At 52.6% G+C, this 27,478-nt stretch overlaps 1 protein-coding gene and 1 long non-coding RNA gene across 4 annotated transcripts in view; one reads left to right on the top strand and one right to left on the bottom strand.

Annotated features, from left to right (window-relative positions):
- The window catches only part of Foxn1 (forkhead box N1), a 28,737-nt gene extending 8,793 nt beyond the window's left edge, over positions 1-19,944 (bottom strand). Inside the window, exons 1-5 of one of the 3 annotated variants that reach the window (XM_087910245.1) lie at positions 19,749-19,944; positions 5,137-5,288; positions 4,270-4,731; positions 2,177-2,290; positions 131-261 (exon numbers count right to left, since the gene is read on the bottom strand). In XM_087910245.1, coding sequence (XP_087766371.1) covers positions 131-261; positions 2,177-2,290; positions 4,270-4,731; positions 5,137-5,259 — 830 coding nt within the window. In that variant the 5' untranslated portion in view covers positions 5,260-5,288; positions 19,749-19,944. The remainder of the gene's footprint in view (positions 1-130; positions 262-2,176; positions 2,291-4,269; positions 4,732-5,136; positions 5,289-19,748) is intronic. The other 2 variants (XM_087910246.1, XM_087910247.1) reach the window with 2 other exon arrangements.
- LOC148120882 (uncharacterized) lies at positions 488-8,993 on the top strand. Its single transcript, XR_015738802.1, has 3 exons — positions 488-977; positions 4,809-4,983; positions 7,580-8,993. It is a non-coding gene; the product is annotated as an uncharacterized LOC148120882 (long non-coding RNA).
- Positions 19,945-27,478: the final 7,534 nt, after the last annotated feature.

Genomic DNA, 27,478 nt, shown 5'->3' with positions numbered 1-27,478 from the left:
ATCCTTGGAGATTACTAGATATGATTTCTATCTTTTTCAATGACCCTTACATCTTTAGGATCCTATGCCTTAGTTTCCCCAAGGGTCCTCCATGCTCCCAGCTCTGTCTCAGATGTGCTAGGACAGGTACCTGTAGGAGTAGATGGGCTTGGGGAAGAGTGGCTGGTGCCCGTCGGCGCTGGCCTGGGGTGTGATCCTCTGATAGGGATAGTGAGCTGAGCCCAGGTAAGGCACAGGGTAGCTGCCTCCTCCCGGGGAGTACTGTAGAGGTCAAAGGGCACAGAGTAATTACCATGCTACCAAGCTTTCCCAAGTAGAATACCACTCCTCCATTCACACATATCCAGAGAGGGAGCTGAGGCCGGATTCTCCTCCCATTGGTCATAAACCCTACTCCTTCTCCAATGGCATGGCTGAGGAATGAGCGGTGGGCTGGACATTTTGGGCTTGGATAGAGATCCACACTCCAGAACTCAGAATCTCAAAAGATCTCAAAAGCTATCTTCTTCCAACTCTTTCCTCTCAGTCCTTGAGGTACCCTGGTTGCCATGGTGATGGGATGGGGAGCAGCCCATAGTCCTGCACTTTCCAGGCAGGCACTCCAGGCCTTCTGTGACGCTTTTGGAGCACTGGGCCGGAAGTGGGATGTCCAGCCTGGGTGTGTTCTAGGCATGGCCACCTTTATGAGTTTCAGTGGCTCTTTGAAAGAGCCGGTCATGATGGTGGGCAGGTGGGGGTGGGAGGTAGTTTTACGGCGAAGGGAGTGGCTGCGGTGCCAGGAATGGTGTTTTATGGGGGCTGGGGGTTGGAGACTCTGACTCCCCCAGCTGCTCCAGGCTGAAGTGCTCTTTCCAGGTCACCGAGAGACACTTAGCGCCTGAGTCACCCTCTCTCTGGGCACCATAAAGCCCTGGGTGCGGCCATCTTGTTCAAGGATGTTGAAGACGGCAGAGAGCTTCAAAGCAAGGCTGGGCATGGTAAGGCCACTTAGGGTCTGCTGGTCACCTTTGTCCTGTGGTGACTTGGTCCCTGATGTGGCTGCCTGAGGGACATCCTTCACTCTGACTCAGATCAGGAGCCTCAGAAAAGCTTAGGCTTCTGCGGTTGGGCCCTTCCTAGAAGGGAGGATGTCCCCTCGTGCTGTGTGTCTCTTTGTCCCTCTCTGTCACTTTCCGTACAGCAGGCAGCCTGGCCCCCACCCCACCTTCTCAGCCTGCCTCCTGGCTTGGCTAGGATCAGGGCCAATGCCAGAGCTGGAGCAGAACCTGCTCCACAGGCAAGGCCTGTCTGAGTGCCAGGCTGCAGGTGGATGGAGCTGGGCGCTGGGCAGCCACTTGCTCTGTCTTGCCCGGTGACTCCGAGGGAGCTGCCTGGCTGCTCTGGGGCTCCTTTCTGTCTCTTTTCAAAATTCCTCCATCCCTTGCCAGTTTGGGGCAATTATTTAGCATCTCGCTCATTCTGGAGAGGCTAAACTGGGTGCTGGGATGGGGAAGGGCAAGGATGATAAAAGACTATAGCGAGGACCCCAGCCCCACATGTATGCCCACCCACACTAGGCCAGAGGGGAATTTTCAGGACAGGGTCACACAGCAAGGTGTGTTCCCTTCCCTGCCCAGTCTGTGTGTCACCCCACACACCTCTTTCTTCTTCTTTGCACCCTGTCTGTCTGGGATGGCTCTCCCTCCCTCTGTGGTTCACATCATGACTGCCCCAGTCTTGGCTATACTTTCTGTTTGAGATTCACCAGCCTCCACAAGGGGGGTCAGAGAATCCTGAATGCCCCTAGAAAAGGGCAACCATGCCGGGCAGTGGTGGCGCACGCCTTTAATCCCAGTTCTTGGGAGGCAGAGGCAGGCGGATCTCTGTGAGTTCGAGGCCAGCCTGGTCTACAGAGTGAGTTGCAGGACAGCCAGGGCTGCACAGAGAAACCCTATCTTGAACTCTCCCTACCTGCCCCCGCAAAAGGGCAATTGTTTTTCCTTTCCACGAGCCACCGTTCTTCACCTGGGGTAGCCCTGCCTGAGGTTCAGGACCCTGATATCCTCACCAGTCCACACACATATACACACATACATATGCATACCCTTCACACACAGGAACACCGCCCCCCCCCCCCAGTAGCATCCACACAACCTCCCAAGGTCTCCAGGAAGGGCACCTACTGCCCTGTACCTACCTGGTGAAAGGCAGGCTGGGAAGTGCAGTACATATGCTGCAGAGGAGGCTGGTAGCAGTACATGCCAGGCCCACTGTCCAGAGCTGGGGGCTTGACCTTAACTTCCGGCCTCTGCTGGAAAAGAAAGATTTTTTTCCCCCTCCTTTCTCTTGTCTTGAACCTCACACTAAAGGAATCCTTTCTCTGAGTCTCTGAAAGCTGACTCTTGGGGAAGGATTAGAGAACAGAGAGGGATAGGAGTTTTCCTGAGGGAAACCAGCAAGTCAGTAGTGGGGCTTGGCTGGGATGGACAGCGTCCCTCACATCCCACCTCACTGCAGGTGTCAGGCATAGGCTAGGCTGCCAGAGAAAAGGTGGAGACTGACATAGACTTGAGTGGGACCAGAGATCCCTGAGAGGCCCGTATGGAGTCCTCAGGGCCTAGCACTAGGTCCTCAGAGCTCAGCCCGGAGTAGAGACAGCGAGGGTGCAGCTTGGTCCTGACAGACAGACAAGCCAGGATCGGACTGCTCTTATCAGGCTTCTCAGGGGCCTTTGGGAAGCCAGCCTTTGGGCCCAGAGGGGCGAAAGCTAACTGTGACCACTTTCTGGGTGTGCCCCAGGGGTGCTGATGCAGAGATTGCCCTAATCACAGGATCTTGGGCCTGGAAGGGCCACAGGTATCGTCTCCAACCCCTTCATTTGAGAGATAGTGGGGCTGATCCTAGAGACGGGAAGCTATGTGGCAACAGTCATCCAGAGAGTGGACCAGGCAGCGGAGGGCCCCTGGGTACAACTTGCCAGGGGATATCCCGGCAAGGCATGAGGCCTCAACCATAGAGCCCTATGTCCTGATTCACGAGATGGAGATAGTGGGAACTCTCTAGAGCATTGTTGGGAAGATTAAATGGGGCCCTGGGAAGAAAGTACAAGGCCGAATGACCAGGAGCTTCACTGAGTGGACAGTGGAGGACAATCGCTGGTTTGTAAGGTGACTTGTTCGGCCTGCTGACACGTTCTAAAGGCTTGAGAAGAAGCTGTCACTGTTCCAGACACAGAATAAGATCCTGTCTAGGCCACGCCTGATGGGTGTTCAGCTGTTTCCCCATCTTCCTTCCTGTTGGGAGTGGCTAAGGGCTAGAATGGGAAGCAGGAGGTGAAGAAGGCTGGTGGACCCTGGAGGAGGCTGAGCCCAGGCTGATCCCACTCAGTTATTATTGCCTTGGGATCAGAGATAGGGCGCAGGAAACAAGCCCCCTTTTGCTTCCCAAAGCCACACTCCTATGAGAAAGGTACCCTTAACATTCTTTTTCCCACGAGGCTCAGAGAGATTAAACGACCTGCCCGAGGTCACAGGGCTTGCAGATCTGGCTGTGGAAGAGTTTGCCAACCTTCTAAAGTGTTTCCGAGGCACTTGTGTGAGTACATAGAGCCCACTCTGGCCCAAGAGTAGCTGCAGGAGCCCACCTGCAATTCCAGCACCAGTGACCCTGGGCAGGAGACTCTCTAGTTCATGGCCAGCCTCAGGCAATGGAGCTACTTTCTGTCTCACGCCAAAAAAAAAAAAAAAAAAAAAAAAAAATCAAAGTAGGGTCTGGAAGCTTCCTGGAGACACTAGTGACATCCCTGAGCCCACCCTGGGTTTGTGTTCTGACACTCTAGCCGGCACCCTTTCTCTCCGGAATGTCTTTTTTTCTCCTCCTAGTTGCATAGGGGAGTGTTGGTCTGGCTAGGCTTTCTGGACACTTAAATAAACAAAGAAATTGGCCTCTGGAATCCTGACTCAGCACCCTCTGGGAAGTTGCCAGTTTCTGTCCCCTGATGTGCTCCTCAACCTGGTCCCCTCCATGCCTGCTAGTCTTGCATTCCCCTGCCCAGGGAACCAGCATAGAGCCAGGAGGCCCCTATCCTCTGCGCTTGCCGCTTCAGTGGAGCCCCCATTTTGAGACAGGGTCTCCACATATGATTGCCTGGGCTCCCATTTCAGGCAATCTTCCTGCCTCAGCTTCCTGAATACTAGGTTTAAAGGCGTGTGCCACCAAGACTGGCTTTGAGAATTCTTTCTAGGTGGCCAAGAGAAAGGAAGCAAGACGCACTTGGCCACTGGTACTCACCAGAACTTGACTGTGCTCCTGGCTGGGGTAAGGGAGTCCATTGCACCAAGCCTCTGCCGGGAAGCCAGGCAGGAAGGCCTCGGCATCCCCCACATCCACGGGAATCTCCTCGAAGGCTTCCAGTGCCCCCGGTGTCTTATAGGAGTGTCCATCAAGGGCCATGGCCGTCTGTGCCTCAGGGAAGATGTCCTCGTGGAAGTGCCTCTTGTAGGGGTGGAAAGGCATGTGGTTGCTCTTGAGGAAGCGCCCTGGGCTGCCTGCTGGGCCCTCCTCAAAGCCAAAGCCAGGATACTTGTCTGAGGGAGAGGGGCAGAAGGAGCCTGGGCCAGGTCCAGCTGTGCAGTGGCCCGGGATTTGCTCTGGGCCTGGAGAGGCAATGCTTGGGCTGTGGGGGGGCAGTGAGGGTGCTCTCTCTGGGGGGCCATCGGGCACAAATGATGAGCAGCTGAAGTTGGCATGCTTCTGGGTAGACAGAGTAGAAAGAACCTGTAAATGGAGGTTGGACCAGGAGACCTGCCAGGACCCTATTCTGTGTTCAGATCCTAGAGTCTCTGACTGAACCCATGGGAACCCCGCAATGATGGGAAGGATGTACACTGCTCTTGGGATCCTAACCTGATACAAGCATACTTCTCCTAAACCTGGGGCACCCCCAAGGCTGATGGGGCTCCATACCTTGCCCTGGGAAACACCGAGGGATGAACAGAGATCCAGGTGGGTTCAGAGCCCCTCTGAATCTAGTGACGTCATCTTTGTTGGTGTAAGGGGCAAGGCAGACCCTGGAGGCCCTTGTGTGGCAGTGACCATCTACTCTCTGCTCAGCTACCAGGCTTGTTCTAATGCCAGACCTAGATACCAGGTACTTACGCTCTGTGGGGCAGGGGAGCCTGGGAGGCCCGGAGCCTGCATGAGGTCCCCTTGGGGTTCGCCCTCCAGTCGGGTGGAGCCTGGCAGTGTGACGTCAGACTGCGGAGGGAGTAGCGACACCATCACCCAGTCCTGGCCTCGAAGAAAGTCGGCTACAATGAGAATGAGGACCAACGTCTAGGGTTGGCCAACCCCAGGCCCGCCACTTCCGTTCTCACCCTTTCCCTAGGCTGGAACCCTGTTAGCAGTTAGCCATCTGAATAGGGAGATAGGGAAAGAGATTGACAGAAAGATGGATGGACGGACAGACGGACAGCCAGCCAGCCAGCCATGGTTGTGCATTGTACATGCTGGTAGGCAAATGCTGAAGAGGATGAGGCGGGAGGATCATGAGAGAGAAATGAACCAGATAGGATACTCAGGAGGGGTCCTGTCCATTCTCAAGCTTTGCTGGTTCAAATGAGTCAGCAAGCACCTGGTTCCCAGGGAGCCCTGGGTACTAGATCTCCTATGTCTATGACAGGTGATCTTATCAGTGGCTGGATAGGCCCTGAATAAGGGGGATCTAGGGAATGTGTCATGCCTAGACTTTATGTGACAGTAACTCTGGTGATACAGAGGCTGGCCCTGTTGGGTGACCTAGGGGTCTTGCTGGTAGAGTCCATGGGATAGCTGGTAAGTATTTTATTTTTTATCCCCCTTTGGTTTTTTTGAGACAGAGTTTCTCTATGAAAGAGTCCTGGTTGTCCTGGAACTTGCTTTGCAGACCAGACTGGCCTCAATCTCACAGATTTCTGCCTGCCTCTTTCTCCTGAGTGCTGAGATTAAAGGTGTGTTTGTCTCCATCCTTTAAACTGTTTTATCTGTGACTTTTGCCAACTTCTGTCCTTTATTTTTCTTTTCCTTATTCCCACTCTTCTCCTCTCCCCTCCTGTTCTGTGTGGATTGAACCTAGTGCCTCCCAGCTGCTCCCCAGCCCCCATCACTGCCCTCTTTCTGAATTCTTCTACATGCCCATGAAAAGCTGAGGCTTGGACTTTAGATCTAAGGGCTGACCCTCCCTGAACTGTTCAATAACTCTGACCCCAGGAGCATGGAGAGGTTTGGTCTTTTCATCCTAGGCTGTGTCAGCAAAGCTCCCAGCACGTCCACAACAGCATCGACAAGCACACACACAGGGCGCTGGGAGCGGAATGAAATCATGCATAGAAAGCATGGAACAGAGTGCAAGCAGAACCCAGCCCTTGATCCATGGCAGCTCTTGCTATTAGTAGTGTTATCGCTTGGGCTCTTCCATTGTCAGCCTGACTCTTTGCCTTCCTCCATCTCTGCAAAGGGCAACAACCTTTGACCTCTCTCCCCTGAGTTTATCTCTGGCAGCAGCCATTATTTGCTGAGTGACAGCTTTGTGCTGGCCGCTATGCCGCACTTTGGATGGTTTTTCATACACTGAAGATCAACTTAGGCTCCTCCTTTCCCCACCACCCCAGTGCTGACTATAGACATGCACTTTTGTGCCCAGTTTTGTGTTCAGACGTAGGGTTTTCTGCATGACAGGCAATGCCTTTTCTGAGATATCTGTAGCCCCCGTTGCAAGACAGAATTTCTCTGTGTAGCCTTGGCTGTTCTGGAACTCATTCTGTAGACCAGGCTGGCCTTGAACTCACAGATCTGTTTGCCTCTGCCTCCTGAGTGTTGGTATTAAAGGCGAGTGCCACCACTGCCGGGCACCCCTGCTGTTTCTCAATACAGGGTCTCACCATATAGTTCATGCTGGCCCCTAACTCACTGTGTAGGTCAGGATGACCCCAAGCTATTGACAACCCTCTGATCTCAGCCTCCCAAGGGTTGGCCTTTGAAGCATGAGGCATCATGCCCAAGCTCACTGCTCTACTGGGACAAGCCTGCAAGGATGGCACATTATAAATCCTATCTTCCAGATGAGGGAATGGAGGCCCGGGGGATTCCGTGACTTTCCCAAACTCACAACCAACCCTTGACAGAATCAGAACTTGAACTAAGTAAGCTTTGTAAGCTTTGGCTGGCTTCCCTCCTCATTTCTGTATTTGATAGGAGTCAAAGCAGCTGAGTGGGATGTTTCAGGAGTCAAGCAGCAAACATAGCCAGAGTTTTGCACTTGCTCCTTCCACCCGAGACCCCTCAAGCCACAGTGGAGTAGCTGTGCAGTTCTGGGAAGTCTGCAAAGGAGGGTGGGCCTCACTGGCTGGAGCTTGGCCCAGTCAACCGTTGACATATCTTTGATGAATTAGCCATCTCCAGAGTGGCTAATGCTGACAAAGAGGGAAGGGACCTGCCCAGAGTCTCACATAGGATTAGACTGGGAGGGGGGTGGTAGCTGGAAGGTGGATGGGTCTAAGGGTGAAGAGGTTCTCTCCCACCTCCTCTAAGAGTCTCCCCACCCCTTCTCTATATCCCCGCACAGGCTCACTCTCAGCAATGCTAAATGTGGCGTGACCGGGAAGCGTGGAACTGGCTGTAACTGGACACTTCAAGGGAGCAGGCAGGGGTGAGGACACCCCATCTCTGGCTTTGCATGACTGCTCACCCTGGCCCATGCTCCCTGGACAGCTCGGGCCTGCCTGCCAGGCCTCACTCTGGGTCAAGGCTGCCTTCCCCGGAGGATATGATGTTTTCCAAATACAATCCGAGCTCCCTCCAGGTGTGAGAACCAGGGGCTTCTCCCTCCAGATCTCAGGCTCTGAAGTCTGGGGAGGGGTGAACACTAGCGGTTAAACTTGAGGAGGAGCTGCCTTTCAGTTCCAAGCCCTGTCACGTTCTGGCTATGTGATTTCGAACACATCGTGTAAGTCTATACTTCACTTTCTTCAGAGAAGTGGGGGTGTGGACTTATCTCACTGGGGCTTCTTGAAGATTAAGTGCTGTGTGTGCATCAGGTATGGATCCCCAGAAAAAGATCAGGGACACACGTCACGCCTCTAGCCCCAGGCTCTGTGGTTTCCTTGATGGCCTTGCCACTTCAGGCTGGTAGTCCAAGGAAGAGGAGCTGATGATGCTGTCCATAGGTGGTTGCTGCCCTCGCTGGCCTTCCCTGTCTGCTTGGTCTTCATTTATTATGACTTCACAAGACTCAGACACTGGCCCTGCTGCCTCACAGACTTGAATCTGGAGCAGGGCACCTAAGCTCCACTAGGCCCTCCCCTCCTGAAGCTCTGTCTACCTCGTAGTCCAGTCCTTCTCCCCCCGATGGAGCTAGCTGTAAAATCCTGGCAGAGATGCCCCTGCCACCATTCCTAGCCAGCACTATCAGACGCTGGCTCTGCAAACCTCTACTGCTTTTCTGGGATTTGAGCTTATCTCGTGGAGTTCAGAGGTCTGCCCCTTAATCTGTATCTAGGATGCAGATGTCCCAGAGGGGTCCTCGCCCAGACTCTCTTCTGGGTGGGTTCCAGAAGTACTGACTTCCACCTCAGTGACCTTGGTGCATCCTTGGTTCCCAGAGCTGAAGCCCTGTTCTAGGAGCCGCTTAAGGGAATGAACTGGCTGTTTCAAAGCCATACAGCTAGGGAAAGATGAGCCTTTGAACAGCTCCATCCTACGGGGGTCACGTGCTTCAGAGAGGACAGAGAGAGGAGTCCTAGACCCAGCCCTTTCCTGGAGCTTCCTGGTGACTTGGAATCAGGTCTGGGTCTGAGTCCGAATCAGGATGAGAATTTGGTTGGACATGTTGCTTAACTTCCTTGCCTGGGCCTCAGTTTCCTCCTCCGTAAAATAGAGCTAATAATACATACCTCTTTGGAGGATCGGATGAAATATTGCTTGTAAATAGCTTAACACACAGTACATACTCAATAAATGATAGCTATTATTAATAATTAGCAGTGGGACAGAGTTAATTTAAGGCATGAGCTCCGGTGTGGGAGAGGGAACTCCCTCTTCTTGCCCTTTCCCATCCCCCACCAGCATCTCCCTGTATCATCTTCCTCCACTGACAGAGACTGCACTTCCTCTTGACGCTGGTCTCCGAAGCCATTTTGTTCATTCCCCTGCAGTAGAGCCAGTGGCTACAGAAACTTCAATGGCTAGACTGGAAGGGATAGGATGTCCCTACTGCTTTGGATCCCTCAGGAGGCATCTGTGGTGGCCCCAGCGTCCTGACACTGGCCTATGATCTTGGAAGGAATTCTTTTTCCATTGCCGTCAAACCTTGATCCTATCTCTTCTGATTTTGGAGAACGCAATGGGATGTGTACCAATATCACCAAACCGATTTCTCTTCTCTCCTTTCCCTTCTCCCCCTCTCCCAAGCCCAGAATCCCTAGAGCTGGTCCAGAGCACTTACGGCTCACCACTTAGAACCAGACACCATGTCTCTCCTTCATGGGCTGGAGACTTGGGAGTAAGCTGTGAGCTGCGCTCCCTGCTACTGTAAGACCATGATCATTCTAGACCCACAGCTTCGGAGCACTCAGAAGTTCCCGTTGTTTGTTTTTTTATCATGACTTCACCTCTTCCTCCCTCTGTCCCCAAGGACAGTGAGCGTAGAATGCTAGATCCAGGGCTTTGGGGAACAAACTGAATCCATCATTTTCAGTTTTACATTCAGCAAAATAAGGGCAAAGTGACCATAGCCCATAGCTGCCCACGCAGATTTTCAAACATCACAGACCAGAATCCTGGCGGGTGTGCCAGCATGTGCCTTTAATCCCAGCACTGGGAAGGCAGAGACAGATGGATCTCTGTGAATTTGAGGCCAGCCTGGTCTACTTAGTGAGTTCCAGGACAGCCAGAACTGCACAGTGAAACCCTGTCTCAAAAAATGCAAAATCAAACACAGACAAAATAAAAACCAAACCAGAATTCTCCCTTCCCCCTTTTTAAAGCTGGTATTTGATAAAAATTTACCAGCACCCTGCAGGTAGAGAAGCGAGGGCATTGACTTCATTTTTTTCAAGGAAACAAAAACAAAAGTAAAAAATGAAAACCCGAGGTCAAGAGAGAAGAAACATGCCTAGGGTCCCACAGAGAAAATGGAAAACCCTGTCTCTGGTGCCCCAAGAGCCCCAGACACACTTATCCAGTGTGATGATAGCAAGACGTGTTGAAGACCCTCTCATGGTCTGGCCATCCTTGCCACCCTCTGCCCTCTGAGCTCCTCCTGTGATTCTTGGAGATGGGAAAGAAACATTGGGGGACAGAAAATGTAGACCTGATGGGCCCTAGAACCAAAGGAAGAGAGGAATGGCCCTCTGACCTTGAGTGCTAGCTGGAGGGATACTGAATCAATGGCAATCACTGCTGCAGGGCTGCCATGTATCCCCCAACGCCTGGCATCCCCACCGTGAACCCTACCCTTAAACAGTCAGATCTGCATTGCCTCTAGCCACTGGTACCTCTGCTTCCCGAACTCTGTCTCCTCGGCACACAGTCAGAAGGGGTCATTTAAGAGTGGGGCCTGGGGGACACCCAGTTTTCTAGTTTTGTGGTCTTAGACAAGTTATTTCCTCGTCTGTATTTCAGTTCTTCTGTAGGAGGCAAAATGAAGCCCGGGAATATTTGAGTCTTAAGATGCTGATGTTGGTCCTGTGGATGTATATAGTGTATCTATGTATATATAAAGTGTATGTATATGTATAGAGAGTATACACATATGTAGAGTGGTCTACCAGGCTCGTACCAGGAATTCTGGTTATGCCCCAGGAGGGAGGAACTGCATTGTCACCCCCTTTTATGGATTAGGAAACTGAGGCTCAGAGAGGTTAACCTGACTCGCCCAAGTCCCCCAGCTAGTAAATTGTGCTCCCCAGGATCCAGACCCAGTCTTCAAAGCTAATCTCCTTAACCACTATACCACACAGCCCCACCTCAGCAAGGTGGAGGTTTCCCTGGGAGGGTCTGTCCCTGGAGCCCCTGCTGGCAGCTGAGTCACTCTTGCCTGGCCAACGGCTCTCACAGGGGTTTCTGCATACCCCCCCCACCTGTCGGCGCCCTCCTTCCTGGCCTTTATGAGCAGGCGGAGCCGGCTCGGTTCCACCTTAATGGTTTCTATTGCTGGCTGCGGCAGCATGTTTTATGAGGGGTGGGGCTGTGCCCAGTGTTCGCCTGCAGCCCCACCCGGGGCTCCACCTGCCTGGCTGCTGGGAGGGGTTCCCTGGAGCAGGTCCCTAATTACCTTGTTGTGGGGGGGTGGAAGGAGAGGACCTGGGGACTGTGCCTGAGGCTTGCACATCTCAGGATTCTGGGAGTCTAGGGGTGTCAAGAAGGGGTTTCTAGCAGCTTTCCTCCCAATGTCCTGAAGGCAGCCCTCCCAACTCTCTGGCTCTGGATCCTGCCTAGGCTGATGAAGGGTGATAGATGCAAAACAGCCACAGACAGGCGAGATGGCTTAGCAGGATAAAGGTACCGGCTTTCAACCCTGACAACCCAAGTCTGATCCCTAGGGCCCGCATGGTGGCCAGAGAGAACCAGCCACAAGTTGTTCTCTGACCTCCACACTCTTGCTGTGGCAGGCATGCACATGTACACACACACAGAGACATCGCAGAACATAATAAAAAAAACAACCATATCCCCCGTGCAATGTTCTGTGAGCCACTGAGACCTGTGGCTAAGTCATTCCAAGCCAGGTCTTCCCTAAACCTATATCAGTCATCCCTCAGGCTGGACAGCAAGCATCCTTTACTCCACTGTGCTTGTCCTGAAAAGGTTCTTGAGCTACCTTCTCTGCTCTCTGCCCTAGACAGACCTGAAAGTTCTAGATTTTTTTTTTTTTTTTTTAAGGTTTCTCTGTGTAGTCCTGCTGTCTTGGAACTTGCTCTGTAGACCAGGCCGGCCTCAAGCTCAGAGATTCTCCTCCTCTGCCTCCCAAGTGCTGGGATTAAAGGCGTGTGCCACCACATCCTGGCTGGTCTTAATTCTTATAATCTTGTCCACTTGTCTTATACATCAAGGGCCTCTTCCTAAGGGAGCATAGGTCTTCCCTTCTAGCTAAAAGAAATAGGTTCATCCCTTCTCCAGGGAAGGTGGCAGCTTTGCTGAGAATGTCTGATGCTGACAGCCTCCCGTCCACCAGCAAACCTCTGCCTAGCATGCTTTCTTTCCGTAGTCCTTGGCCACCTCTGGGCAGCTTCCCCACTCTCCAGCCCCTCCCCATCCTATTCCACCCAGTCTTGATCCCCAAAGAAGCCAAATCTAAACACTCACAGTGGGCTCTGGGCCATGGACACCATCCTGGCTTTGGGGAGTCATCCAGTCTACAGCCAGGGAAGCCTCCATCCAGGTATAAATACTCCCACATGCCAAGACCGGCCCCCTGCCCCAAGCCAGGGGGTGGGACTGCCTCCCAAGGCCAGGCAGGCAGGTCATACGCCCCATAAATGCCACAGGACCACAGGCCTTTCCCAGTAGCCCTGACCTCTCAAGACAGGTGGATGGATAGATGGGTGGATGTATGGATGGACAGACAGAAGGATGGGTGAAGGGAGATAGGTGGGCCATGGATAGGCTGGTGGATGGATGCATGGATAGATGGATGGACGGATGGACATACTTATTGATGTTTGTCTTATAAATGGTCAGGAATTTTTTTTTTTTAAGAAACAAGAAAGGCTGTCCGTCAAAGTTGCCATCCAATCCTTCTAGACTTGATGTAGGGTCTCCCTTCCTCCTTGCTATGGCCACCTAGTTTAAGAGATTGGTCTCTCTGGACTATCCCCCATTAGAGACCTCTTTCTAGAGACCTCCCTGTCCACCTGACTGCCCTCACCCACAGGAACTTTTGATCCTATTCTTGAGGGCTATTTATGACCTACCTTTTCTTCCCTCCTGCCTACCTGCTCTGAGACCAGGAACCTACCCCCAGATCTTGTTTCCAGGAGCAAGGTGGCTTCCCCTCCAAGGTTAGCAAGCATACTCATATTCAAGAACATGACACCCTTGCATAGCCAGATAGGGAAAAGCCCCCAGCTCCACCTTTTCAGGGGATTTTTGAAGCTAGGAGTGGTGGGGACAGGCCTGACAAAGGATTTGGAGACAGAACTATTGTCCTTGTTGGGCTGGTGGCAAGTAGTCTTAGTACTTAGGAGACAGAGAAAGGAGGATTACAAATTTAAGGTCAGCCTGGGTTGCATTGTGAGCCCTGTATCAAAATAATAATAGACCGGGTGGTGTCGGCACATGCCTTTAATTCCAGACCTGGGGAGGCAGAGACAGGCAGATCTCTGTGAGTGTGAGGCCAGCCTGGTCTACAGAGTAAATTCAGGGACAGTCAAAGCTATTACACAGAGAAACCCTGTTTTGAAAAACCAAAATAATAACAACAATAATAAATTAGAAAGAAATATTAGGATCTAAATGGAGAGCTGGGGTGGGGGCACCTGCTTAATCCTTTGGATGCACCTTGCAGAGAGCTGGATCTGGGACCTTAGACCCTGAAGTTCCCTCAAGACCTCAGTCTGCCTAGACAGGAAAGGGGCCAAGGCTGGGAAAAATAGATGTGGGAAGAACTGAAGAGCCAGTAGGTTTTTCACCTTCATCCTTCCTGTGACAAGCCACATCTGTCGAAGAGTAGGGGACAGCTGAAGGGCAGAAGCATGCTGCTGGCCTCTGAGCACCCATTAGCTCTGAGTCTCTGAGGCCAGGAAACCCCGCCCCACAATGACATCATTTGGAACTGAGCCATCCCCTCCTTCCCCCCCACAAAATTGGGTGCAGAGCCAATTGGCTATGTCAGTAACTGGCAGGTGAGGGTTTGATCTGTAAATCTGTCAGGGGTGATGGGACCTTATGTCATCTCCTCCTCTACCCTGCGAGTCTTTCCTGAAGGCTTCACCGAGCTTGGACTCTCCCAGCTTCCTATAGAGCCCCCCTTTCCCTTACAAGGTATCCTTCTGAGCAAGGACTGTGGGAAGGCCTTTTCCTGGTTATCATCTGCATGGGCTGGGGACTGGCATGAACCTTACTTCCTCCTTTGTGAGATAGTAACTTCATTTGGCCTTGCATTCTTCTCCCACTGTCCCTAGGACCAGATGAGAACTATGAAGAAATATTCGACCTTCTTCCCTCCTTGCCCAGGATCCCAGGAAACCATGGTGCTCCATGAGAGCTTTGCTCCTCACTGAGATGCTCCCCATAGGGGTGCTGGTATGTCAGCTGCCCTTTATCTGCTTACTTTAGTAGGGGCCTCGGATAGCCCAGGATTGCACGTCCTTCGGCCAGGGGCCCCTCTCTGTACATATTATTACCAGCACTGCTCATTATCACCAATCTATTATTAGGGGTATTAATCCTGCCACCACTGCTAATAACACTGATTCAGCACCAGATGACCGCATGCTGGTATACTTCCTGTCCAAGCCAAAGGCGGACAGGATGGGCTCCAAAGCCTGAACGATGGAGGGAGAGGCCCATTGGAAGATGCTCCCATCCAAGACTCTTTCTGGGTGACGAATTGGAAAACTGAAGTCCCACCAAGAAGAAGGATGACTTTGTGGTGCCGAGGATTGAACATCAGTCATACCCATGCTAGGCAAGTGCTTTACCAGTGAGCATCAGACACAGCTCATTTTTAAAAAATCGAGACAAAGTCTCAGTCACTAAATTGCCTAAGCTGGCTTTGAACTCACTATGTAGCCCAGACAGGCCTTGAACATGCCATCCCCCAGCCTCAGCCTCCTGAGTAGCTGGGACTGGAGGTCTGCACTACCCTGTCAGACTAGGGATTATTTTCTAGGTAGGTGTGTTGTACATACCATTTCTTCCTCTGAGTGCCTGGGCCATGTTGTCTCACTGGCTCTGAGATCCCATTATGTCCTTGGGGAAGCAACAGGTTCAGAAGGGCTTTCTGTGCTGCTTAGGCTGCTTGGCTCCAGCTTCCACCTTTCTCCCTTGAGAATCACTCTCTACATCCTTCCGGCATTCCCATCCCCCCCCTCAAATTTCCTCTTTCCCCTCCCCCGACTCTAGGAATCTTGCATGTAGGCATAGAAAGATCCTTCCAAGTTCAGGTTCTCTCTCCCACCTTTTTTTCCTTTTTCTCATTTGCTTTTGTGTTCCTTTTTTTCTTTTAGGCAGGGTCTCACAGTGGATTCCAGGTTGACTTCAAACTCATTACTTCGTCTGGACTACCCACACTAGCTTCAGACTCATAGCAATCCTCCTGCCTCAGCCTGCCCATTGCTGGGATTCCAAGAGACGCCTTTCTAAGTCACTTGTTCTGTAGGTGCCCAGGGTACCCCTTCTAGAGAGGGTCAGGGTACAGGCTCCCACTGCCTAAATGTTGTAGTTCTTTTGGCTGTGTGCTGGGGAGGGTCGACAAATGTGATACCTGGGTCTTTACATTAGAGTGGTGCGTGCGTGTGTGCATGCATGTGTGAGTGCATGCGTGTGTGTGTGTGTGTGTGTGTGTGTGTGTGTGTGTGTGTTCATCCTTGTTCACATCCTATGCCTCTGAACCTGATAGGCTGGTGCAGTCTGGGACATGGCTGTGGAATTTACAAGTGCAGGTGGGACTTCCATCTGTCTGCAGGCGATCCGGCTCCAGGGACACGCCCTGTTCTGGGTGTCTAAGAGTACACCGACCGAGTGTGTGTTGGTGCCACGTAAACTGACTATGTGTTGGTGCCTAGGCTGGCTGCAGTTTGTTAGAAGTAGTGGTTTCAGGCTGGGAGTGGGTGGGTGCTGAAGGCCCCGTGGAGTGTTTGTGAGGGCAGGGTTGGTAGTTGGCTGATCACAGATTGTTCTGCAAGCTTGGGGTGGCCGGTCAAGGCGGTGCCTCCTAGCGGGTTCTGGGTAGCATCTCAGAGAGGAAGTGTCTTGAGGAGTAAACCACCTCCCCCCACACACCCAGGGAGCTTCCAGAATATCCCTGAAAGCTCAGGTTCCCTTCCCTAGTGACTCACAGCAGGCTCTCATTCCCCTGGAGAGATCACGATTCAGCTAATTCTTTCTCAGTTCCATTCATCTGAGCTGACTAAGCAAGAGCCACAGGCGGGGTAGAGACTGGGGGATACTCATGACAGTGGCAGTCATTCCTAAACCACCCAGCCGGCCTTGCTTCAGCTTCTGTCCACCTTCCTGCCTTGGCCTGGCCATACCTGATCGGATCAGTCATGCCTCCGGCCCTCCCCCTCAGTGTGCTACAGCATCCAGGCTTCACCCATCTGAACTCACTTAGATGGTTTTGTTTTTATTTTGGGGGCTGAGGCTGGCACCCAGGACCTCAGGTCTATAAAGCACAGGATTTCCCACTAAACTATATAAACCCTGACTGACCTCCATTTTACTGTCTGCTAGCATCCAGTTTTGGAAGGCCAACATGGGACCAGGAAGCTGAGAGTTTCTCTAGAACTGATCCCATACAATCCATTTGTCCCTGGGGGCATGGCTCTGGGCTCCTCAGTCCTAAGAGAATAAAGTAAGGGGTACTGGGAGAAGTTCTAGATTCCTAGGGGATTCTGCACAGGGATGTCCATCCAACCTGTGGGGGTGCTAATGGGGTCATAGGGCTAGGAGGGAGAGTAGGGGGAGCTGGGGATGCCCATCCAACCTGCGGGGGTGCTAATGGGATCACAGGGCTAGGAGGGAGAGTAGGGGGAGCTGGGGATGCCCATCCAACCTGCGGGGGTGCTAATGGGATCACAGGGCTAGGAGGGGGAGTGAGGAGCTGGAGAGGAGAGGGAGTAGGATGGAGATGGGATTGTAGAGACTGTGGCAAAGTTGAGGATGGGGAGTAAAGGTGAAAAAGAAGGGGTTGAGCTGTGGCTGCTACACGTGAAGATAAGGGGAGACCAGGTGTCACAGCTGCCCCTGTAACCCCAGCACGCAGGAGACTGACACAGCAGAACCTCCAGCTCAAGTCAAGCCTGCAGTGCATCAGGAGAGCTGATAAAAGGTTTAGGGCTGGGATAAGAAAGGAGGCAGGGACCAAGGCAGGCTGGAAGGAATAGGGGCCCAACCTACTGTGGGACCCTCTGTTGGGTGCTTCTGGGATGCACTCTCTCAGAGGCCAGCATATCTTTCCCTGCTCTGAGCGTGCTGCCAGTCCCCCCACCTCATTCACCCCATTGATGCTGGCCTGCCCTCCCCAGGAAACCACGCTGGGGCTACATAGGCTGGTATAGTTCCATTTAAGATACTGAACCATTTCCCCAAATTCATGGTCTCCCATTGTGGGAGCCTGGCAGGCTGCAGAAGGGATGGTGGCCTCTGTCCTCACCCTCTCTATCGGTTCCGTATGGGGAACCAAAAGTGGCCCATAAGCTAGGCACACCTTTAACTCCAGTACTCAGAAGGCTGAGGCAGCAGGATCATTGTGAGTGCAAGGCTAGCCTGAGCTAAATAGGGAGCTCCTGTCTCAAAAAAACAAAGAAGTGGCCCTAGTTTCATCAGACTATGGTGCGGGAGAGAACGTCAGAGTGCAGCAGGCATTGAAGTTCCCAGGACTTTTTTTTTTTTACGCGACTGAGGAATAGGCGCTAGCTATGTGTGGACCCTGGGCAGGCAGTGGGGGGTTTGCTGGTCCATGGAGACCAGATTCTACTCAAGCTAGAAGGAGGCGGGAGAGTTAGACAGCAGAAAAGGCTCCCTGACTGGGAGCTGGAGGGTCCAAGTATGATGCCCTGCGACTTTCTTAGACGGCGGAAGGGACTTTCCATGTGGGGCCAAAGAAGGCTGGAGCAAAGGATGGCACGTGACGAGGGGCTTTTTCTTTTGTCTGTAACTCTCCCGAGGTTTATTTCTCACCAAGGGCCATAAAGCTGTCAGCTGGAGGAAGTGCGGAGATCTCTGTGAGGACAGACATAGATGAAGAGCGCGGTGGTCGCTCGTGGCCCCTAACCTTTCCATTTCCTTGCTTTTCCTTGGCTCATTCACCGGTCCAGAGGATTTCTGGGCTCCCTAAACCCCTGGGAACTAAAGTCCTCTGAGAACTCCCTGGCATTCCCGGGAGAACAGGTTCCTGGCCCGGAGTGAGGCACGAGGCCTGGGGGTGCAGCGTGCCTCGGCAGGCCTCCCAGCCCGGAGCTGAGCTCGGCATAGGCTGCCCGGGCGGGGCCGGGTGGAGAGCTGGGAGGGCAAGTGCCCCTCCCCATGGCATCTTCACCCCTGAGGATCCTCCTCAACCCAGGGCAGCACTTGGGCCCTCCGTTCTTCCCCAGGACCCAGCTCAGTTGTCCTAGCGGGGCTCACCATCGGCCCTTCCCAGGGCCACGACAGAAGAGGTAGGCGAGATAGGCTGCCCCCCCCCCCCCCCCCCCGCATCCTGGGGCTGCCCTCATACTGCCGGCATCCAGTCAGGTTCTGTGAGTCGGGATGGAAAGGGGGCTCTATCCAAGCCTTGTGAGATAGGACTAGAGTTCACTGCCACCCTCTCTACTCCCAGGGCTCATCCATCAATTCAGGGGAATTCATCAGTAGAAGAAAGAGAAGGACCTGGGGAAGGTGGGGATGGACCCTGCAACGGTAGAGACTTCAGAGAGACAATGAAGGGGAACTACCAAATCTCCTGAAGGGACTAGAAAACAGAGAGGGCTGGGTTCAGTCTGGTGTGGGACCTGCCCAACACAGAAGTAGGGGACAGAAAAGGGGAGATGGTGTCACAAGCGGAGGCATCTTCTCCATCTGGTCCTCTCTTGCTGAGCAGCTGTACCCCACCACTTGTGCATACCCAGGCATGTCCCCTGAGCCTGTAGGTGCAGAGTGAAGAGGCAAACACGCCCACTTATTACTCTAGCCTTAACCCTACCTGCTTCTTTGGATCCTGAAGGAGAGCTGGGGGTGGGGGGGGGCTCCACCACAAATTCCAGGACTTTGTCTGGTCAGGTAGTGGGCAGAGGGCAGTCTCAGCTGCTGGAGGGGCTTTTGACTGTTCCCTGAGGGACTTCACTCTCTAGACAGCCCAGTTCTAGGTGTGCGGGGGGCACCTGTGAACTCTCTGCCTGTCTCAGATCTGCTCACTGCTCCTCTCTACTAGGGAATCTTGAGGCAGAGAAATGTCTCCGGCCCTCCGAGACCTGTGCCTCCAGCCCAGCATCGGCCGACTCCAAGCCGCAGCACCTGTTGCCACCTGTCTGCTTCTGCACCAGGTGCAAACATCTCCTCTTTGCAAGTCAAGCCTCCGCACAGAATACGGAACATACAGACCCCAGTCCAGGCATCCCGGAGAGATGGCACAAGTCTCCAGAGCTGGGTGCCTCACTCCCACCCAAAGCCACTCAGTTGTCGACTGGGGATCTGCCTGCTTAGCTTTGACCTCTAGTTTCCCAGCTGGAGTCACTATTGTCTCCCAGCCCAGGGTGGGTGCCACCACACAGAGCCATTACACAGAGCTACCACACAAAGCCACCACGCACAGCAGGACAGAGTCCTACCCTACAACAAGAAGGATCAAAGTTGGAAGACCTGGGCCAGGAAAGAGAGAGAGAGAGAGAGAGAGAGAGAGAGAGAGAGAGAGAGAGAGAGAGAGGAGTGTGGAGGAGGGGTCCCCCTCAGCCTCCAAGCACTCACCCTGATCTTGAGCCTCCCTTGAAAGACAGTGAGACGCTGAGGAGCACCCAGTGCCTTCTGGGGCCCATTAAAAAGCCAAGCCCCCTCCCCTGCTGGCCTCCACGGCTGACTTGGACCAGGTCTCCTCTTACCTGCTCAGTGAAGCAGGTCAGCGTGGGGGCCTGGGTCTAGGGGGCCAGGAACTCCGACTGTCTGTCAGTCCGTCAGCCCGGTTGTCCTGGGTCTGCGCTGACATCAGGTGAGGGGAGGCAGCTGCTGGGTGAGCCAATAATTATGATATCAGCTTCCCCTTGCCCCGAGGGGTTGCTGCCAAAAACGGGGAGAAGAGAAAGGTGACTAAGAAGCTAGTTTGCTCCTTGGCTCTTGTTTGACAGGTACTGGCTCCTGTGCCCGCCCTGGCCGCGCCCGGCCCCCCAGCCCTCCCCTCCTGCACCAACCAGGGCCCCCAGTCTCTGCCAGCGGGCACAGCCTGTGGCTTGCGGGGGAGGGGGTGGCTCTATGGCCCCCACCTGCACCCCAGAACAGAGATGTCAGCCCCCATGGGTGGGGCCCAGGCCTGTTGGGACATGCACCTGTGTGTCAGGAGAGCCCAGCCGCCACATGTGTGTTCATGGAGCCGGTGAGGGGTTCTGGGAAGCAGCGCATGGTTGCAGTACTGAGCCCTCTGAGGCATAGTGTGGCCCAGCAGTGATTGGGACCCTCAAGGACCCAGTGCTTTCTGGGATGCATCTACAAGGTTGTCTCATCTGCTTGTCGTGTTGCCTCTGACTCCTTATGTGTGTGTGGGTGTGCCCCCAAGTCCATGTGCGACTTTTCCATGTCTGTAGACTTCCTCTCTCACCATGGGTCCTCCTAGGGATTATCTGTTCACACCTATGTCTTCCCTGATGTCTGTGGATCTGAGGCTCCTATCCTCATACCCAGGACTGGATCTCTCTGCTATGTGTCGACGTTGAGTTTATAGTCATGTGTCTCTGCTCTGGGTCATCCTGCCCCACGTATGGGTGTGGGTGGAGATGGAGGCTGCCTAGTTCCGTGTGTCATCACCCCCCACTGTCCCTCTTTATGATCTACAGGATGGAAATATCTGAGTGGCTGCTGGTCCCCAGCCCCTCAGGGTCCACAGTGGGGGTGCAGTGCCTGCTGGCCACTGTGAATCCCACCTAGTTTAGACATGGTGCTTGTCCTTGCTTCTCCATAGTCTTTTTGGTCCCATTTCTGTTTAATGTCCCTAGCCTTTCTCTCCTTCCCTCCCCTTCCTCTTGTTCAGCCTCTACGCCTAGTTGTACCACTTCCTGAAGCTAAGGGCTGCTATGCAACAGTAAGGCTACTACTTTGTGGACCTGGAACATCGTTTCTGGCCCGAGGGTGCAGCAGGCCTTCTCCTCATTCACAGTATCTCCCTCTAAAGACACAGTGGGATTGGGACTGGACGGTGGTTCAGGTCTTGCGGCACAAGCAAGAATGGACTGAAAACACTTGAAGATATCTTGGGCCAGAGTGAACTGGAGGCAGGAGGACCTGAATTTGGAACCCCAGAACCCATGTAAAAGCCAGGCCTGGCAGGACACACTCATAACCCGGCGGGAAAGACAGAGGATCCCCGGCCAGTTAGGTTAGCCAAATCAGCAAGTTTCGGGTTCAGTGAGAGACCCTGTCTCAAAAACTGAGGTGGAGAGTGAGTAAGAAAGACCTGTAACATTAATCTCTGACCGCCATGTACACATGCACAGGAGAGTGCACCCATGTGTGTGTGTACACATGTGCACACACACACACACACACACACACCAACAGATAGCATATTTGGAGATATCTTGGTCTCAGTGGAGGCCGTGCAGAGCTCAGTAGAAGGGTGCTGTCAGTGATTGACGTCTCACACTGTACCCTAAAAACTCTCTGTAATCCTCCTGCCTCAGCTCCTTGAGCTGTGGCATCACAGGCATGCTCTCCCATGTCGCTCAGTGGGCCCATTTGCACATGATGCTTAGCTGTGTGTTCTTCCACACTTGGCACTCAAGTCTCTCTTTCCTCGTCTGTTAACACGAGGATTGGAAGGATTACAAAGGTGCATGCTCTCAGTTCCCAGGACGACCCACGGTGGGAGCTGATGGTCAATTAATATACATCTCCCTTCCCCACGCTAAGCCCTGAGCATGCTTGCACATAAACTTGGGAAGAGGATTTGCTTTCTGGGGTTAGGCTGGAGGAGCTGAGTCAATTCCCCTTTCTCTAGGGGAAAAAAAAAGTGCCTTTTCCTTAAAGGGAACTGTTTTAAGGGGAGCCCCTTACAGCTAATGGTGAAGGAGGATGTCTTGTGTGTTTGGGAATTGTTTGCTCTGTCTGATGTGTTCAGGGTTGATTGCCTTTTCTAGACTCTCAAAGCATTTCTGTATAGAGATTTTAGAAATAGAGAACCAGGAAAGTTATGGGTGGAGCTCTACCACCATGGCTATCCAGTGCAGTAGATAAGTAGGGAGAAGGGAGACACTGACCACAAAAGCCAGTAAAGACACCTGCAGCCAAGCCCCAAGACCTGAGTTCAGGAAGGGAGGGGGAGGGAAGAAGGAAGAGAGGGGAAGGGAGGGGGAGAGAAAAAGGAAGAAAGGGGGAGAGAAGAAGGAAAGGAGGGGAAAGGAAAGGGAGGGAAAAAGGAAGAAGGGGGGAGGGAAGAAGGAAGGGAGGGGAGGGAAGAGGGAAGAAAGGGGGAGGGAAGAAGGAAGGGAGGGGAGAGAAGAAGGAAAGGAGGGGAAAGGAAAGGGAGGGGAAAAGGAAGAAAGAGGGGAGGGAAGAAGGAAGGGAGGGGAGGGAAGAGGGAAGAAAGGGGGGAGGGAAGAAGGAAGGGAGAGGAGGGAAGAGGGAAGAAGGGGAAGGGAAGAAGGAAGGGAGGGGAGGGAAGAAGGAAGAAAGGAGGAGGGAAGAAGGAAGGGAGGGAAAGGGAGGAAGAGGGAAGAAAGGAGGGAGGGAGAGGGAAGAAGGAAGGGAGGGGAAAGGAGGGGAAGGGAAAAAGGAAGAAAGGGGGAGGGAAGAAGGAAAGGAGGGGAAAGGAGGGGAAGGGAAAAAGGGAGAAAGGGGGAGGGAAGAAGGAAAGGAGGGGAAAGGAGGGGGAGGGAAAAAGGAAGAAAGAGAAGGGAAGGAGAAAGGGAGGGGAGGGAAGAAGGAAGGGGGAGGGTATAAGTAAAAGGAGGATATAAATTTTTCAAAAAGCTATACAAATGATAGAGCTCTTTAACAAACTAAAGAGAGTCAGAGGAAAGACTATTAGAGGAGTCGAGTGAATTCTGTTGGGTAGCCGAATAGCAGTCATGTCTGTAGGAGTCAAAATCATTTCTGTGGCCTGAAAACGAGCTGGAAAGCAGCATCCACACGCGGCGTTGCACACCTGTAGCCTCAGTCTGAAAACCGGAGAACTGAATTCAAGACCAGCCTGGGCTACACAGCCACACCTCACATCAGGATTGGAAACGGACACAGAAGACCTATGCGTCCACAGTAACAACATTGCAGAATGCCCGTGAAAATCAGGAATCTAGTTGGGCGTGGTGGTACACACCTTTAATCTCAGCATTCAGGAAGCAGGGACAGGTGGATCTCTGTGAGTTCAAGGCCAGCCTGGTCTAAAGAGTGCGTTCCAGGACAGCAAAAGATACATAGATAAACCCTGTCTCAAACAAACAAACAAACAAGCACACAAACAAATAAAACTAATAAGGAATCCACACGAGGAAAACGATAGGCTTTTACTGGCTGACATAAAAAGAAGGACCACAGAATTATAAATATGTGTCTTGCTATGGAACGAGAAAGCTGAAATGGTGTTTTACAGAAGTAGGTTCTTGTCCAAATAACCTCCAAATAGAATGCCAAATTCAAAACCTAACCTTCCTGGCCCTTAGAACTTGGCAGGTAGAGTCTAAAGTCTAGGAGAAGAATCAGTACATGCAAATGGCTTAGAGTTTTTGAAATTTGCCTTGACAATCTTCAGACTCCCAGTGAGGCCCCAGGGGAGTTGTGGAGTCCAGCATGGTCCTGCAGGTAGAGAATCCGAGCACTCAGGAGGAGCTTCAGTTTGAGGCTATCCCGGGCTACATAGCAAGACTTTGACTCAAAACTAAATAAAAACAATACTAGCCTGGTGAGATGACTCACAGGATAAAGGTGCCTACCATCTGAGTTTGGTCCCCAGAACCCACATGAAGGTAGACAGATAAAACCAATTCCATATAAATGTCTTCTGAGCTCGAACAGGAAAGAAAAATGATGCAAAAAAAAAAATCTACCCCCCCCAAAAAAAAAAAGCTAAACGTGATTTTGGCATCAAAATAAACAAATGAATTAGTTAATGGGAAAGAGTCCAGGATACAGTAGACGATTTCCGAGGATTGGGCGTGTGATGAAAAGATGACACACAAGCAGGGGAGATGTAAAAGCACAGTAATGGGGCTGAGTTACCAGACTTGAAACAGTTAAGAAAGTCAAGCCCTACTTCATGTCTGGAGGTAGGAAGGGCAAGAGCTTGTGGTTACGTGAATGCCTGTCTCAAACAGAACAAACCAACAGGGGCATGTGTGGTGGCTCGCACCCGAAATCCTTGCATTTGGGAGACTGAGGCAGGAGACTGCCAGAGCTCAGACCAGACTGAATTACATAGTGAGTTCCATATCAGCCTGAGCTACAGTGAGACTCAAACAAAATGAACAGGCCAACCGCATACCTTCCAAACCCATACAAGACTAAAAAGTGGAGATCCATACAAGTCAATAAAAAATACAGAATTAGAAAAGGTACCCTGAAGCCCGACATCAAATCAGGAAGCCAGACACAATTTTATTGACAGATTTTACTATCTAAAAATTCAAAATTTATTTGTGTTAAAGTATCAACAGCTAAAAGACAAAAGTAACGCCTAGAAGAAACTGCTGTACCACATAGGATAAAGGATCAGTACTCACAATATATAAAGAACTCCTCTAAATAAATAAAAAACCATCTCTCAGGATAATGCACAATAAATCCAGGTGGTGGTGACACACACCTTTAATTCCAGCACTCTGGAGGCAGAGGCAGGTGGATCTCTGTGAGTTCAAGGGCAACTTGGTCTACAGAGTGAGTTCCAGGACAGTCAAAGCTATAAATAGAAACTGTCTTGAAAAACTGAAAAAAAAATGTAGAGTGAGAATCAAGAATCTTTCTCCTGATGACAGATAGGACTGTTGGCTTCTCTCAGCAAGCCAGGCCCTCAGCTTCTCTCCTTGGCCCAGAAGCCCTATCCCAGCATTCACCTCAATCCTAGCATCTGCAGTGTTGGCTCAGATAACATTCCCAACCTCCAGCAGACAGAGCTGAGCTTGACATTGGTCTCAGGGTGTTTGAACAGGCCTGAAAAGTCAAGGGGTTAGAACTGGGACCTGCAGCCAAGCTTTGCTCAGTGCTGGGCTAGCCAAGCTCTGCCCAGTGCTGGCCAGGGTTGGGTGGAAATCCTCCGAGTGGGGTCTCCAGATTACAGTTGAGAGAAAGACTTTGGAGACCCAAGCAGGAGGAACGATTTCCATGCATGGAGCACCCATGACGTGGAGCAGGCTAGGGCCATCCTCACCTTCCATCAGAAAGGGCCATCGTGTGTCAAGTTATGCATGTGTGTGAGGGATTGGGTGGGGTGGGGTGTACCCTTGTGTTTGTGTGGGTGTGTTGGGTGCATGGAGGCCAAAGGTCAATGTATGTCTTCCTCACTCTCTCCTTGCCTTATTTCCTGAGACAGTTTCTTTCTGAATCTAGAGTTTTTTTGGCCACACTGACTGGCTGGGGCGCTCCAGAGACCCGCTTGTACTAGGGTTCGGGTGGCAAGTGGCTGCAGTGGGCTTTTATGTGGATTCTGAGGCTTGACCTCAGGCCTTTATGCTTGCGTGAGGAACAATTTACCCTCTGAGCCTTCTTATCATTCTTGGTCCCGCCCCTCTTAGACACAGGTTACTCTGTGGCCCTGGCTGGCCTCTAGCTCTATGTAGACCAGGTCAGCTTGTATTTGCAGCAATTCCCCTGAGCAGGGTTATAGGCAGAGTCCACCATGCTGAGCATGTCTGTCCATCTCTGCTTTTGTAGGCTGACTTCTCCTTTTCAAAGTGAGATGAGCCTGCCCTTCCAGACTCTCCATCTCCCTGCATTGGTAGAAGACCCAGAGGAATGTCTGCAGAAGGGTCCTGGAGCGGGTCTCCAGGTTAAACTCCCACTTAGTATACTTGAGGCCCTGGGTGGAGGCCCCAGCACACTGCCCCCTGCAGACCCCAGCCCAGTCACTGCTGGCATGAAATACTGCAGGCCAGGCTTCACAGCAGATGCTGGCTGGAGGGATCCAGAGGGATCTCGTCACAGGGTGGGCATACTGGGGGCGGTGGCTCCTTGGTTGGGTGGTGGAACAACTGGACCAGAGCCTCAGGGGGAACTGGCTAGAGAGGTCCGCCCTGTTCTGGTTGGCTGACCCTTGGGAAGCGCAGGGAGTTTCCAAGCTTGGTGGGGAGGGTCTGAGGGGGAGGAGCCGGGCAGAGTCCTTCAGGCAGGATGGCTGCTGTACTCAGGCCCTAATCCCTCCCCATTGGGATCAGAGGAGGTGAGAACAGTGAGTTTTTCTGCTGCCCAGTGCACGGGTACCTTCTCTCTCAGGCTTGTCCATGGCTATGGTTGGGATATGGAGCCACTGTGTGTGTCTGGGTGTCTGTGACTGTTATGTGAAGAGGTTGTGAGGGTACAGGAATGTGTTTGAGAATGGTGCTGAGTTCCTCCAGGGCTCTGGGCTCAGGGTCACCCACCCTTAAAGGGTCACCCACTCTGTCACAGCCTTGCACCCCCTTCCCTTGTTCCTTTCAACACATCTGTGCGGCAGGTTAAGACTGACTTTGCCTTGGCCTCCTGTTTCCAGCCAGCTGGGGTGGAGGCCGGAGGCTACTACTTTAGGGAGCTGCCCAGCCCCTCCCTCCCTCGGAGACTATTAGACAGAGACCCCCAAAGGGGTCCTAATTGGAGGGTCTGAACCCTAGAGTGCTTCCGGCGAAGATGAACATGACAATGGGGGTGACCTGACTTGTTCCTATCTACCTGACAAGCTCTTTTCTGTCTTGTAGGTGTCTCTGACGGCCTTGGTAGCAGCAGCCTCTGCCGTATGATTGCTATGGCTGCCCAGATAGACTGAACTAGCTGGCAGGGGGAGAGTAGGAAACAGGACCACCTCCACCCAGGGCCTCAGGACACAGCAACGGGGAAACATCTAAAGTTGGCCCAGAAATCTGAACCTCTTTGCTGAGACTCAAGTGAGGTTAGGCCTGAGAGGTCAAGCGTGGCCCATAAGGCAACCTGGCTTTGAGGACAGGGTGTCCTGCTGGCCTCCAAGGGAAGGCGTATGTCCTGCTGTGCTTCTGTGCACCCATTGCTTATATGACAGTCGCTGTGCCAGGCCACAAGAAGAAACTGGGCACACGGCTCCAGTTGGCAGGCTGTGGTGAAACATTCCAGCTTCTTGATTTTCCACAGGATTGGGGAACTCATGTCTTGAGTTCTTGAATCCCACCGGCCAGGAGATACCCCAGACCCCTTGCTACCCTGTCCCTGAAGGTAGCAGCGATGGGGCATGTGTGCCTAGTGGGGTGCCCCGGGATTTCTAGGCTAGCAGGCCTGACCTACCTGCTGCAGCCTGGAGGATCTAGGCTGCTGTGAGGCTCTGACCCAGGCTGGCAGGCCTTTCCTGTGAGGGCCAGACCAGTCCTTGTGCTTTATGACCCAGCTAATGACGGAAATTAGGCAGACAAGGGCTGCCTGTTGCCTAGCCTTCTTGGATCCAGGTGGCTGAGGAGAGGAATGTCTGAGCAGTTGA

The sequence above is a fragment of the Myodes glareolus genome, chromosome 9, assembly GCF_982192425.1.
Source record: "Myodes glareolus chromosome 9, mMyoGla1.1, whole genome shotgun sequence".
NCBI lineage: Eukaryota > Metazoa > Chordata > Mammalia > Rodentia > Cricetidae > Myodes > Myodes glareolus.
Note: the sequence above shows the minus strand (reverse complement) of the source record. Positions and strands in the feature narration are given on the sequence as shown.